This window comes from Catharus ustulatus, chromosome 15, assembly GCF_009819885.2.
Source record: "Catharus ustulatus isolate bCatUst1 chromosome 15, bCatUst1.pri.v2, whole genome shotgun sequence".
NCBI lineage: Eukaryota > Metazoa > Chordata > Aves > Passeriformes > Turdidae > Catharus > Catharus ustulatus.
The window spans coordinates 13907896-13919906 of NC_046235.1; the positions used below are offsets into that span (position 1 = coordinate 13907896).

Sequence of the window (12011 nt, forward strand, 5' to 3'; positions counted from 1 at the left end):
ACAGCAGTGCCTCTGTCCTCTCCTCTCCCACATCCCACAGCCAGGATTTGGCAGCTGTAGGGTGCTTTTCAGCAGAATCCATTTCAAACCATGTGATCTGGAGTTCAGATGGAAAGCTGAGAGACTTCAACACCCTTGAGGTGCAGGGTTGGGCTTGGTGGGCAGAGGGACACACTCTCACATTCCCACTTCTGCTGCTGAGGAGGACTGGGAGGAGGGCACATTTGCAGCTGGATGTCTGTGGATGATTTCACTGTGAACACCAAATTTCTGCCATGCAGCCTGTGCTGTTCAGCTCCCAGGACTTGCTTCTATGTGAAATTTGCTCCCTTCTCTGGAAGGGAGTACTTTTATCCACTTGAAGTGGATCTCCTGCTAGCTTAGTGTGCTGTGCCTGTGCCCTCCTGGCCTCCTACATGCTGCAGCCAGCCCTCCTCCTCTCAGTGGTGGAGGATCCCAGCCTTTTTACTCTCACCTCTCGAGGAGCTGCCTCTTGGTGGTTTAATTGCTTTTCTTTGAGCAGCTGTAACAGCCCTGTGCCCTTGTTGAATTCCAGAGACCAGAGCTGACTGCAGGGTGCAGTTGTGGATGTGCTGGTGTTAACAGAGCAGCAAGTGATGGTTTGTCTTGGTTTCACCACTCCTGATGACGTTTTTTCTTCTGCTGCACCCTGACCTGATCATTTTGTACAACTGTCAGCAGTGTCTGAGATATCTTTATTGAGTGTATAAATGCCTCTTTGAATTAAATGCTGTGAAGTTTTCTATAAAGAGATGAGGGTGATGCTGCTACTGCAAGGAGGTGGTTTTTATAAAAGGAGGGGAGATGGATCTTTAAATTAGAAAACTGCTCTGTTGCACTTTTTTTGTAGTTGGGTATTCCTGACTCCTTTGGGAAGACTTAGTCTGATTAGGGTGTTGTAGTCTTTTATGCTCTGTATTGACAGGGGAGGCAGCCACCTGTAGTACTGGAATTAGCTTTATTAGAGAGTGATTTATGCAGCAGGATTCATGTGGTTGTGAACCCATGAATGAAGTTGCTGTATCAGAGTTACTTAGAAAAACCTGCAATGTCACTGCATCTCATTAAGGTGGGGGGCATAAGTGAGGATGGTGCATCTTCTGCTTGGAAAAGCATGCTCTGAAATCAACTCAGCTGAGGTGCAGTAATCCTGAAGTAGCACAAAAAGAAGCCCTTCTGCTTGCTCTCAAAGATCACAGAGTGCCTTGTCATGGTTTTAATGCTCTAGATTCACCAACAGGAGGAAGCCCCCATACATGTGCTCAATTTAATTTGGGTGGTTGTGAGACTGTAAGATTTCTTCAGCTCTTTTATGGAGACACCCTGTTTAGTGGGAGACCTAGGTATGACCTGCCTAAATTCCTGAGAAAGTTTGCTGCACCTGCTCCTACCACCAAATCACTATTACTTTCCCCTGCCCCAGGAGATGGAGCTGGATTTTGGTGCTGGCTTTGTCTTCCTTGACTTCACAAGCTGAGCTGCTGCTCAGTCTCTTCTTGTTCTGTACAGTCAGGGAGGCAGGTTTGCAGCTGTGCAGGCTGAGGGCAAGGTTAAGTGGTCACTTAGCAAGTGGCCACTGCTCGGGGGATACTCTGGTCCTGCTGGGATGCCTCTGCAAAAGTAGCCGTGAAGGTACAGGAATTACAGTGGGATGAACTCAGAATGATGTTATTTGAGTTACATCAGTCTCCTTTCTGGAAAACCATTCAGTTCTTTGAGATGACAGGTTTTCCAGAGGCATATTTGTGCGACCCCTTGTACGACCCCTCTCCCCCTCCACTGGCAGGCACAGTGGGAGCTGCTCAGTCTCCTCTAGACAGTGTGAATGCTTGGAGCTGGAGGGTCTCTCTGCAGGCGCTTGGCTCTCGATTCCCGTCTCTTCGTTGTTAAATATTTACAGTGAGACGTACCAGATGCTTCCCAGGAAGGGTTTTGTCAGCTTCCAAGTCCCCAGATGCAGCTGCAGAAGAGGCTGACAGCCATTAAAGGGATCGTGTCAGCAGGGTTTGCAGCGATGCTGTGACCTCCTCTCGCTCGTGCCACGGGCACCGCTGGCTGTGCTCTCAGCTGCAGTGAGATCCAGGCAGAGAGCACCCTTCTGCTGATGTCAAGAGATTAATGATGTCTGGTCCTCAGGCTTTTTGTTTTTCTTCTGCTTTGAAGCTCTTTCACTGCAGAGGGAGCAGGTTTGTTGAACCTTTTTTTCTAGGGCCGTCTCTCTGCAGCAGTGATGCTACCTTGGCTCCCGCTCGGTTCTCAGCACACCGGTGTCTGTCTTGGTAACCCAGCTGTCCTGAGGAGAGGGGGGCAGACTGATCCAGGGGGGCAGACTCGTGCCATCAGCTCTGGGCATCACCAGTCCTGGCCATGGAGAAGCCAGCAGCTGGAGCATTGCTGCCAAATGTGTCTCCACACTGGTCAGGTTCCCAGGGTGCCTCCTGCTTTCAAGATAAAGTCCAGGACCTTGGGTTAGGCCCCTGTTTGTTGCTCTTGGTGCTTATCAGCTTTTGCTGCTGACAAGGTGACCTGGGCAGGGAGGGTCCCCCCAGCCTGGGCTGTGTGCTGCTCTGGCCCCTCCACCCGGGATAGCCTGGATGTGCACACAGGGCTTGCTCCCGTGCCAGCTGTCCCTGATTTAGGTATTACAGCTCCTGGATGAGGGTCTCCCCAGGTGCTGTGGAGGTAGGATCCTGGGAGGTGGCAGGTCTGTCTCTCTGAGGGGGGGCCAGGGAGGAGCAGGCTCGCTAGGTCATCGTTTTTCCAACTAAATATAGTTGCCTGTGCTTTTATAAGGTCGGGATTTTTGCATCACGTGACGGCCTTATCCCTCCCAGCCTGCCGTCGGAGTAGGGATCGTGTGTCTGAATGGGTAATAATTAACTGTTAACTAGCTTTGCATTGGAGCCGGCACACGGGCAGAACGGTGCAGCAGAGGTACAGGGAGCAGAGGAAACTGCTCCTGATCTGTCCTGGAGGGTGGACACCCCCCCTTTAATTTGCAAATCACTTGTTCCCAAAGGTGAGTGGGTTGGGTTGTTTATTTTATTGTTTTATAAGGAGTTGGGAGTCTTGCTTGGTGTCTGCCCTTGCTGTCCTGTAGTTCCTCTTCATGTCAACCCTCCCTCTCCCCCACCATTGATTTTAGTTTTTAGGTCATGAACTACCAGCTGGTGTGTGAGCTGGCTTGGAGGAGGGCCTGACCCTCCATCTCCTCCATGATTTGGCTCACTTGCATACCCTGGGCCCCTGCAGCCTTGCCTCAGGTGCCCTCATGTCCCAGCACTGGTGTCCTTGCTGTGCCTGGTGCCTGGAGCAGCAGCTGGATGGACTCGTGCCTTTTCTCAGGGGCCAGGCTGGTGTGATGTTTTCCCTGCAGCGTTTTTCCTGGAGCACCACTGGCTTTTCCAGCCCCCCTCCCTGAACCCTTTAACCTGACCCAGTGTTCACAGGTGTCCTTGAAAGCTTGTCTGCCTTCCATGCCGGCAGAGGAATTGAATTGCTGGTGACACGCTCTGCCAGCTGGAGATGTCTGCACCAGATGTACTGGGTCAGGCACTGGTGCTGGAGCAGCCTCTCCTGCAGAGCTGGTGGGTGCCTTTTCCCTGCTCAGAGAGAATGGGCTGGCTCAGCAGCTCTGGGGGACTGAGTCAGCCCAGCTTCCTCATTTTGACAGTTTCTGAAGTCTGGTCAGCTGGGTAACCTTAGCTGTGTCCCTTGTGTGATGCTTCTTGGTTTCTGGGAGCCATTGGCTTCCCCTGGAGAGAATCCTTAGTTTAGGATTATTATTTTTTTTTTTTTTTTGTAGAACAGTGGGCAGGAGGTGCTACATGTGCTGTCTCAGTCTGTGTGTGCCTGGTGTCTCAGGGATGGTGTGCAGCTCTGTGAGCACGGATTGCGTGTCAGGAGTTTCCTAGAAATCCTCTTCAGGGAAGCGGTTTGCTTGAAAAGGCAGTGGGAAGATGTCACTCGCCCTTAAGAGGTAGTTCATTTGCTACCTTTAGTAGTAGCTGTCTGTGCCAGGAAGAATCCAGGGTGCTCTTACTGACACTGTTAATGTTAGAAATACCTGTCAGTGTTTCCTAACCCGCTCCTCCTGGGAGTGTAGCTTGGGCACAAGTTGAAGCGTTTGTGTCTTGGACTGAGAGGCTGCAGGGAAGATGATCATGCATTTTTGGTAAGTCCAGACCCTTCCTGCCCCTTGTTTGCTCTGGAAATAAATGTCAGACCCTGCAGATAATGCGTGTGTGTAGAGCTTGTAGCAGCTTGGTGTGTGTGGAGGAGCAGTGCTGTTGCTCAGCTCCCTGAGGAGGGCTGTGGTCTGACTGGAGCCCCAGCTCTCTGTGAGGATCTGTGCTGCCCGTTTGTGCTGTCAGCAGAGACGGGCTCTGCACATGTCTTGAGCTGCTCCTCCTCTTCCGGGGCTTTCAGGACTATCAGCTGAGGGTTGTGAGGGCTTGGAGAGCTGGGATTATAACTCTGATACCCACACTCAGCCTGTGACAGTGCTATCCTGGCTCTACCTGCCTGTACCCCAGCCTCCCTCCCTGCACTTTTCCAGGGCAAACTCTTGAGCTCCTGGAGCTGCCTAGAACACCCAGGTGGGAGTGTTCTCTGCTCTCTGTGGAGCTGTCAGATACCCTTTTTGAAGTTATTTTTAGCGAGTGATCTTTGCAGCAGTTGCAGAGCTTGCATTGCAGAGAGGTGTAGGCAGCTCCTTGCTTGCTTTGCTGTTACAGTAGGGCTTGTACAGTGGAGCTTCTGCTGAGGAGTTGTGGAAAATTGCTTGGAAGGCTTTGAGCCACAGTACCTGCAGCTTATCTCCTGCTCCAGCTGAGCAGGCTTCCCATGTGCTTTACAAGCCTGATTCCTGCTCAGCCATCCACCTTAAGGATCCAGTCGTCTTCTTGCTCCTGACCTTGGCCATACTTCTGCAGTTTTTCTTGCACATACAAGAAACTTCTGATACTGCTGAGGTGTTGCAGATATTCCTCTTACCTTTGTGAGCAAGGCCAAATGCTGCCTACTGGGAGCTGTGAGACCACATGCTGCAAGTCATGGGCCCAGCTGTGGTTCTCCACAGTCCCAGGAGCAGCTGGGAGCCCCTGTTGTGGAGACACCAACCCGTTTGTGCTGGAAGATGTCCTTGTGATAACAACTCGTTTAAAGCTGTTACAGAGCTCCATCCAGTGCTCCCTTGTTTCCCCTCTGGCTGCAACTGCGATTTGCTGGGAGGTAAAGCTGTAAAATATTGCAGACCTAGAGGAGGTGCAGTCTGTGGGCTGAGTCTGTCCTGAACCTTTCTGGCTCTGTGTGCCTTGTGATGCCTTCAGCAAAATGTGAGCATGCCAAGCAGTCAGTGCTATAAATCCCAGGCTTTTCCGCTCGTGTGTGGAGCTGCAGCGACAAGTGTTTCCCATCTCAGCTCTGGCACACAGCTGAGGCTGTGCTGGGAGCAGCTCCTTGGGAGGCAGGGCAGAGCTGGATCTGCTGATTGGTCTCTGGAGGTATCTGCACCTCTGTGCACACAAGGGTGCTACCACATGGTTCCCTGGGGAGGCTGAGGCCCCCTCCCATCTGCTGGTGCTTCTCAGCCCCTTTACAGCAAGGCTGTGTTGCCCACCACAGCCTCTTGCTGATGCAGAAATGGGTGTAGCACCCATAAAAAGGGCATCATGTGTTTGCCCCCATCCCCCAGGGCTTCTCTGCCTGTAACTTCAGGGGGTGTTGGACTCAAAAAGAAAAGAGCTGTGTCACTGTCTGCAGAGGTGGGCTGCTGGTGGGAGTGGGGGCTGTTGTTGGCTTGCAGGTCACATCTGGCCTGCAGGACGGGTCCTGCAAATATCTCTGTCTGCTGTTGGTGGATGTGAAGCTCACCAGCTGTGTCCTGTGATGGCTTGGGCAGGCTCAGACTCCAAGTCCTGCTCTGAGTGCATGGACAGTGTTGAATCTGTCATGCCCCTGCTGCTGTGCAGATCAGGCTGCCCTGGGAGAGATTGCTTGGGGCCTGGAGCAAGGAAGGGGACAGGGTTGGTGTCCTGAGTTTCCCATGTTGGAAAGTGGGGGATGCACCTTTGAAGCTGTTCTCTGTTGGCTCCTTAGGTCTTTTAGGCCAGGAAGGGGATTCTTGGCCACCACAGTGGGGTCCTGGCAGGCCTGGCTGTGGCTGGTTGCCTGCTGGGTCTTTCTATGGGAATTTCTTTGTGGGTTGGTGCTGTTTCACCACATCTTTCCTGTGTATCAGTACCCCAGGAGGGACTCTCCTGCCCTCACAAAATCCCTGTGAAGGACCTAGCTATCTCCTGGAAAAACATCTAATCCCATACAGAAAAATTTTAAAACATTTTTCTCAGCTCACCCCTGTCCAAGCTTCACTTGCTCTTTCTCACCTAAAAACCTTGATGCCAGAGCGGTGTCCTGTTGTGTTGGTTATGACTTAGTCTTCACATGTGCCAGCAGTGTTCTGTGGAGTGTGGGAAGGAGGGGGGATTGTTTGGAGACAGAAGAGTGAAGTGGATGCTAGTGGAGTGCTGGGCACGTGGCTGTCTGTCCCACACAGCTCCCTCGGGCTCCTGCAGGGCACTGGGGAAACTGGGGATACTGGTTTGGCTCTTGCAGCCCCGTCAGGAGCTGCATCACAGAGCATGCGCCCCTGCCTCAGCCCCTTCAGCACAAAGTCCGGGCTCTTGGCTTGGAAGCACCTTTATCAGCAGTTTGTGGCAGGTGCCAGGCTGTGCAGCAGGGAGCAGGATGGCTCCTTTCTGTCGGCCTGGCTGCTGGGTAAGGAGGGCGTGCTGTGTCACGGACAGTGTGCCAGAGCTGAGGATCTGCATTACTGCTGGGAGCCCAGGCTGCCCTCTGAGGCTGCCCCAGCTCCTGCTGGGGTTCTCAGAGCCCTTGTCTGCCCTTGCACATGAGTGGTACACCTGGAGCAGGCATTACAGCACTCTTGCTGTAGGTACCGGTATTTCTCCTGTAATGCCAGGTCTCTGCCCAGCACTGCAGATTTATTGCCTCTCTTCATTTACCTTCTCTAAAATTCTAGTATAAGTTCAATTGGATGCAAGGAAAGGCAGAAAACCAGTTGTTGAGTGTTTGGTTTCATTTTCCCAGATAAGGTAGCAGAATTGTCTCCTTGAGTTCAGTGGTCTATGTCCTATGTCCCTGTTGGGGTGGAGGGACATTTAGCTGTGGATCTGCTGTCTCTCTGGCTGTCTAGTCCTTGTGCAAGGGTTCTTCTTCCAGATAAGAGGTGTTTGCTCACCTGGATACCCCTGTGATCCTCCCACCCCAGGGCTCTGTGCCCCAGCCAAGTGTGTGCTGCAGGAAAGCACAAGGGGTCTGCACAGCCTTGCCCTTGGTGTTTGTCAGCTGCACTGGGGAGTGAGTGTCCGAATGAATGAATGTTCTGGCCGTGGCACAGCCACGGGAAGGGTTTGGGGATGGCAGCATTGGGGCTGCTGTGGGTGCTCCCACCTGTGCCTCATCCCCTTGGTTGCTAGGGAATAATCTCCTTGTGGCTGGGCAATCCCATGGCTGGGCAAATGATCAGGTTCTGGCTGCAGGCAGCAGATCAGAACTCGAGACCTGCTTTTCTGTTCTTGGCTGTGCCAGCATCTGCTCCATGGCTGCAGGCAAAGCTGCTCCTTGCTTCCCTGCCCGCTGTCCCTGTGCCAGCCTCACACCACTAAAGAAAGCCCTGGCTCCTGCTGCAGCTGTTTTGTCTGTCCCCTCACACAGAGAGGCCCTGTTTTTCAAGAGGTGGTCAGGCACTGCTAGTGCAACTGAAATTACTTACTGCCACCAACCAGATGCGAAATGAGAGTTGGTTGTGAGACGCCCAGAGGTCTGAGACATCTGTCAGCAGCTTTGAAAGGCTGGGCTGTGAACCAAGGCAGTATCCAGTGTCCCTTGCTGCTCGTGCTGAGCTCCTGTGTGGGATGAGCAGCACACACTTGCTCTCCCCTTCCCAGGCTCATGCAGTGAGGTTTTCCTGCAGGGGGTCTTTTCAGCTGAGCACCACAAGATGTGTTCTGGTGCCCTTGGTTTTGTTGCTGTGCCCTGGAGGGTGCCAGGCGTGCGTGGCCTCTGCTTGCCTTGATCTTGGCTCAGCAGATGCTGTGTCTGGCCGTGTCCACCAGCACAGTCACACACCCTCTTGGTCTCCACCATGAATTGCTGGATCTCTGCTCCATCCATGCCCACAGCCCTAGCCTGGAGCAGGGAGCAGCCTCCCTGCTGGACTGCAGCCCTTTGCTTTGTGTTTTGTCTTTCCGCAGTGCTCTGCAAATGCTAATTAGTCTTCTCAGCACCTCAGCGAGATAAGGGATCCCTGTTCATATCTTGCAGATAAGGAAAGCGGCAGAACTTGTTTCAAACAATCTCCTCCCTCCCCCCCACAGAGATGATGGAGTCTGCAGCACCTGCCCCTGCAGCCTGTGCCCCTTCATCCTCTCTCACTGCTGCTCCTGAGACCCCTCTCTTTGAGTGATTCCCAAAAAAAAGCACAAGAACATCTATGGCTGGAGGGCTCCTGAGGTGAAGCAACTGGAGGAAAGGGCCAGATGCCATTGCTGTGCTGTGAGCAGGCGCCTGGATGGGATCCTTGCAGGGAGAGAGGGAGCCCTGCTGTCCCCCAGCCCTGCAGATCAGAGCCTGATCAGGCTGCGCCAGTCCCGGCAGTGCTGTTGGAGCAGGCAGGGGTGCTCTGTATCTGTGGAAAACCAGGCTGGCTGTGGGTTTGTGCTGTAGCTCCTGGTGCCTTTTGGAGCTATATTTAGTTGGTGACATCTGTGGGTGTTGAGTGGAGGATTTTGGGGGCTGTTTTGAAAGTGCTGGCTCTTCCTACACTAGCAGGGAAGTTTAAAAGCCTTGTGGCAAGCTTTGTGCCGTGGAGCCAGGATTCTCAATGAAGTGCACGTGGAATAAGTGAGGGACACGTGGGACTGCTGCTGCTCATGAAGGGAAGCACTTCAGGTGGGTTGGGGAGGTCCTGGGGAAAAAGAGGAGGATGCAGGAACCCAGCTGGGAGCTTGGACTCTCCTGGAGTTGAAATCCCCATGCAGGAACCATAGAGAAAGGAATTGAGGAAGGGTAGTGCACATGGCTCTGTCCTGCCATGTCTGACTGTGCCTTATTGACACTTCAAAGCCTCCAGCTCTGAGCAAGGCCAGGATGAATCACTGGTTTTAGGGCTCAGAAGGGGGACCGGTTTTGATCATCCAGGCAAAGTTGTCCAGCCTTTCGAAGGAGATCAAAGGCAGCTGAATAGGCTACTCAGGGTATTTCCTGGGGCATCCCCAGATAGCCTGATCCTCCCACCCTCACCCTACACTAGGCAGGGCTGCTTTTTTTCTGAACAGAGCCAGTGAGTCAGCAGAAATCCTCATGCAGGAGCCTGGAGGGCAGAGCTCAGTGGGCTCTCCTCCCGCTGTGAGCACCAGTGTCCTGGAGGAGATCCTCATCCCTGGTCTTTGGGGCTGGTTTGTGTTGGGCAGAGTTGTGCTGCTCTGTGTGCCCTGTGTGAGCCTGATCAGACACCTTGCAACCAGACCTGAGGGACACAAAGCAAGTTGTATTCCTGTTTCTGCTTGTAAGGAGGTAGCGTGTGAGCTGGAGCCAAGATGGGCCATGGTGAGGTTGACGACTTGCCGTGAGGTCTGTGGTGGTGTGAACCCCAACAGTCTCACTCTGATGTGTTAAAACTCCCCAGAGGTCCTTCAGTACCTAAATACTTTCAGCTGTAGCAGGATTTAGGCACTTGATGTGTCTGGTTCATGCTCTCTGTACATTTCCTCTCTTGAACTTGCTGTCCCTGCTGGGATGCCTGACTTCAAACCAGGATTCAGCAGCCACAGACTTTTGTGTCCCTTTACAGAGTCCTGCTCTACTCCCTGGGCAGCACCAGCCTCATGGCACTGTGATGAGGCTTTTCAAGGGCATGTTTGTTCTGCTGTTCTGTGGGTACTTTGCAGCATGAGCTGAGCTCCTTGCCTCCCCTCCTCCCTGACTGGCAAGGGCAGGAGGGGAGGGCAGAGCTAAGGCAGGGAGTGCCTTCCTGCAGCAGGATGGGGTTAAAAGTCCGTCTCTGAGCCACCTGGATTGGTCAGGAGTTTTCTGATCTTAATGGGGCAGTTCTGAGACTCAAGTCAGGAGCTGGCTGTGTTTTGTGTTTACTTTTTCCTCTTAGCCCTCCTTTGCTGAAGGGGGAGCTGCTTTGCTTCCTACCCACTTCTCTCCAGAGCCAACACTCCTATCCACAGCCCTCAGCTGTGCTTTAACACTTCTGTTGTCCTTCTCTTGCAGAACTTACAACTCCAGCAAAAGTGGTGAGGGCTGCCAACCCGAGACAGAGGAAAGGAAGCAAGGTAAGGCTGTGCCTGCTCTCCTCTCACTGGGCCCCAGTTTCTGGTGCACTTTCAGTGCTGCATGAGCCTTTTGAGGATCTGGAAAACAGAGCTCTCCCTTCACAAGCTTGGTTGTGGAGAGGCTGATGTCCTGGCCTTATTCTTTATCTCTTCTTCAACATTTTAAGGGTCTTGCATGTTGTTCTGTCTGACTTTCTGCCCACTATGTCATGGGAGACCTTCTTACCTCCCCTCTAGCAAGGAGGCACTTGGGGGAGTCCTGGATGTGGAAAACCTCTCACCCCACTGTGAGGACACCCAGGTTCCCTGTGGGCTCAGCCTGTGCCCAGCTCTGCAGTGCAGGCAGGGTGGTGACAGTGGTGTGCCTGCAGCTCTGTCCTTCCCTGTGCAGTCTGTTCCTCTCTGGCCCACAGAGAGCCAGGGGAATTGATGTCAGACAAAGCAGCTCCTCTGGAGGAACCAGGGCAATTTGTTCCAGGGAATCAGTGGTGATGGAGGGACTGTTTCTTTTGGGGCACAGCTGGGGACAAGGGCTGTTGCTGTTGGCTCCAGCAGCCAGTGCAGATGTATCTGCAACTTGATAGGACTTTCCTTCTCTGTTCCATTTTGGAGAGAGAAGGGCCCTGGGGATGGAAGTTGCTCCTCTCTGTGAAACAGGCATGGCCCTGCACTGCAATTGGTTTTCCCAGGAAACTTGCCTCCTGGGCAGAGGAGCATGGCACTTGAATGTAAAGATGTGATCTCCTGAGGGATAAAAAATTAATTTGACTCCAGATTAATTCAGAAGTAGCAATCCCACAAGGGCAAGGAGAAGTTTCTGTGCCCAGATATACTCAGTGTCCAGCCATGATTCATTTGGTCCCTGGGCAGCTGTTTGGCTTCTTTTCTGTGTCCTGCAGGTCCTCTGAAACCTAACAGGTAGAAATGATGGTAGTTAGCAGGTCGTTCATTCAGCAGAGAAGTAGTTGATGTTCCCCTGTGGGGTGACTATAATGAGGGAGTTCCCTTCACCTGCTTGGATTTTCTCACCCACTCTGAGACCATCCCCTTGCTTTGTTGGCAGCACATCGTGGTTGTAGTTGGGCACTTCATTGGGGCTGTGCCTGGCTGTGACTGCCACTAGGTGGAAGAGCTTCTTCAGTGGGATGTGGTTGCTTCAGGTGTATTCAGAATGCTGTAAGCTGAGTGCTTGCCTTGTCCAAGAGGTGGTGCCTGTGATTGAGTGAATTACTCTGGGCAGCTTGCTGCCAAATGCTGCTGCTGAGGCAGACTCTCTGGTGAGAGGCTGGGAGCTTGCAGGAGTGATGGCAGTCTTGTTACAGTGTCTGATGGACATAAACTTGTCTGCAGCCATTTGGAATTAGGTCAGGGTTCCTGCTTTGGTGGGGAGAGGGACTGTGTGTAGTGGGAATACTTGCAGCTTTGTGCACTAATGGAACCTTTCTCTTTGCTACAAGGTTGGTGACTTTGGTGATGCCACAAATTGGCCAACACCTGGAGAAATAGCCCACAAGAGTGTCCAGGTGAGAACACAGAACCATTGTGATGTGAGCAGGATAAGGCCCTTGCAGACCTCTCTATCCCTCTGGAAGTACTGGCTGAGCCAGGCCATTTGGGGTGCTGAGT

General features: G+C 52.8%; 1 protein-coding gene across 2 annotated transcripts in view; it reads left to right on the forward strand.

Moving 5' to 3' along the window:
- The window catches only part of LARP1 (La ribonucleoprotein 1, translational regulator), a 40963-nt gene that overhangs the window by 18200 nt on the left and 10752 nt on the right, over positions 1-12011 (forward strand). For both annotated transcript variants that reach the window (XM_033073402.1, XM_033073403.1), the window contains exons 3-4: positions 10324-10385; positions 11843-11908. In XM_033073402.1, coding sequence (XP_032929293.1) covers positions 10324-10385; positions 11843-11908 — 128 coding nt within the window. The remainder of the gene's footprint in view (positions 1-10323; positions 10386-11842; positions 11909-12011) is intronic.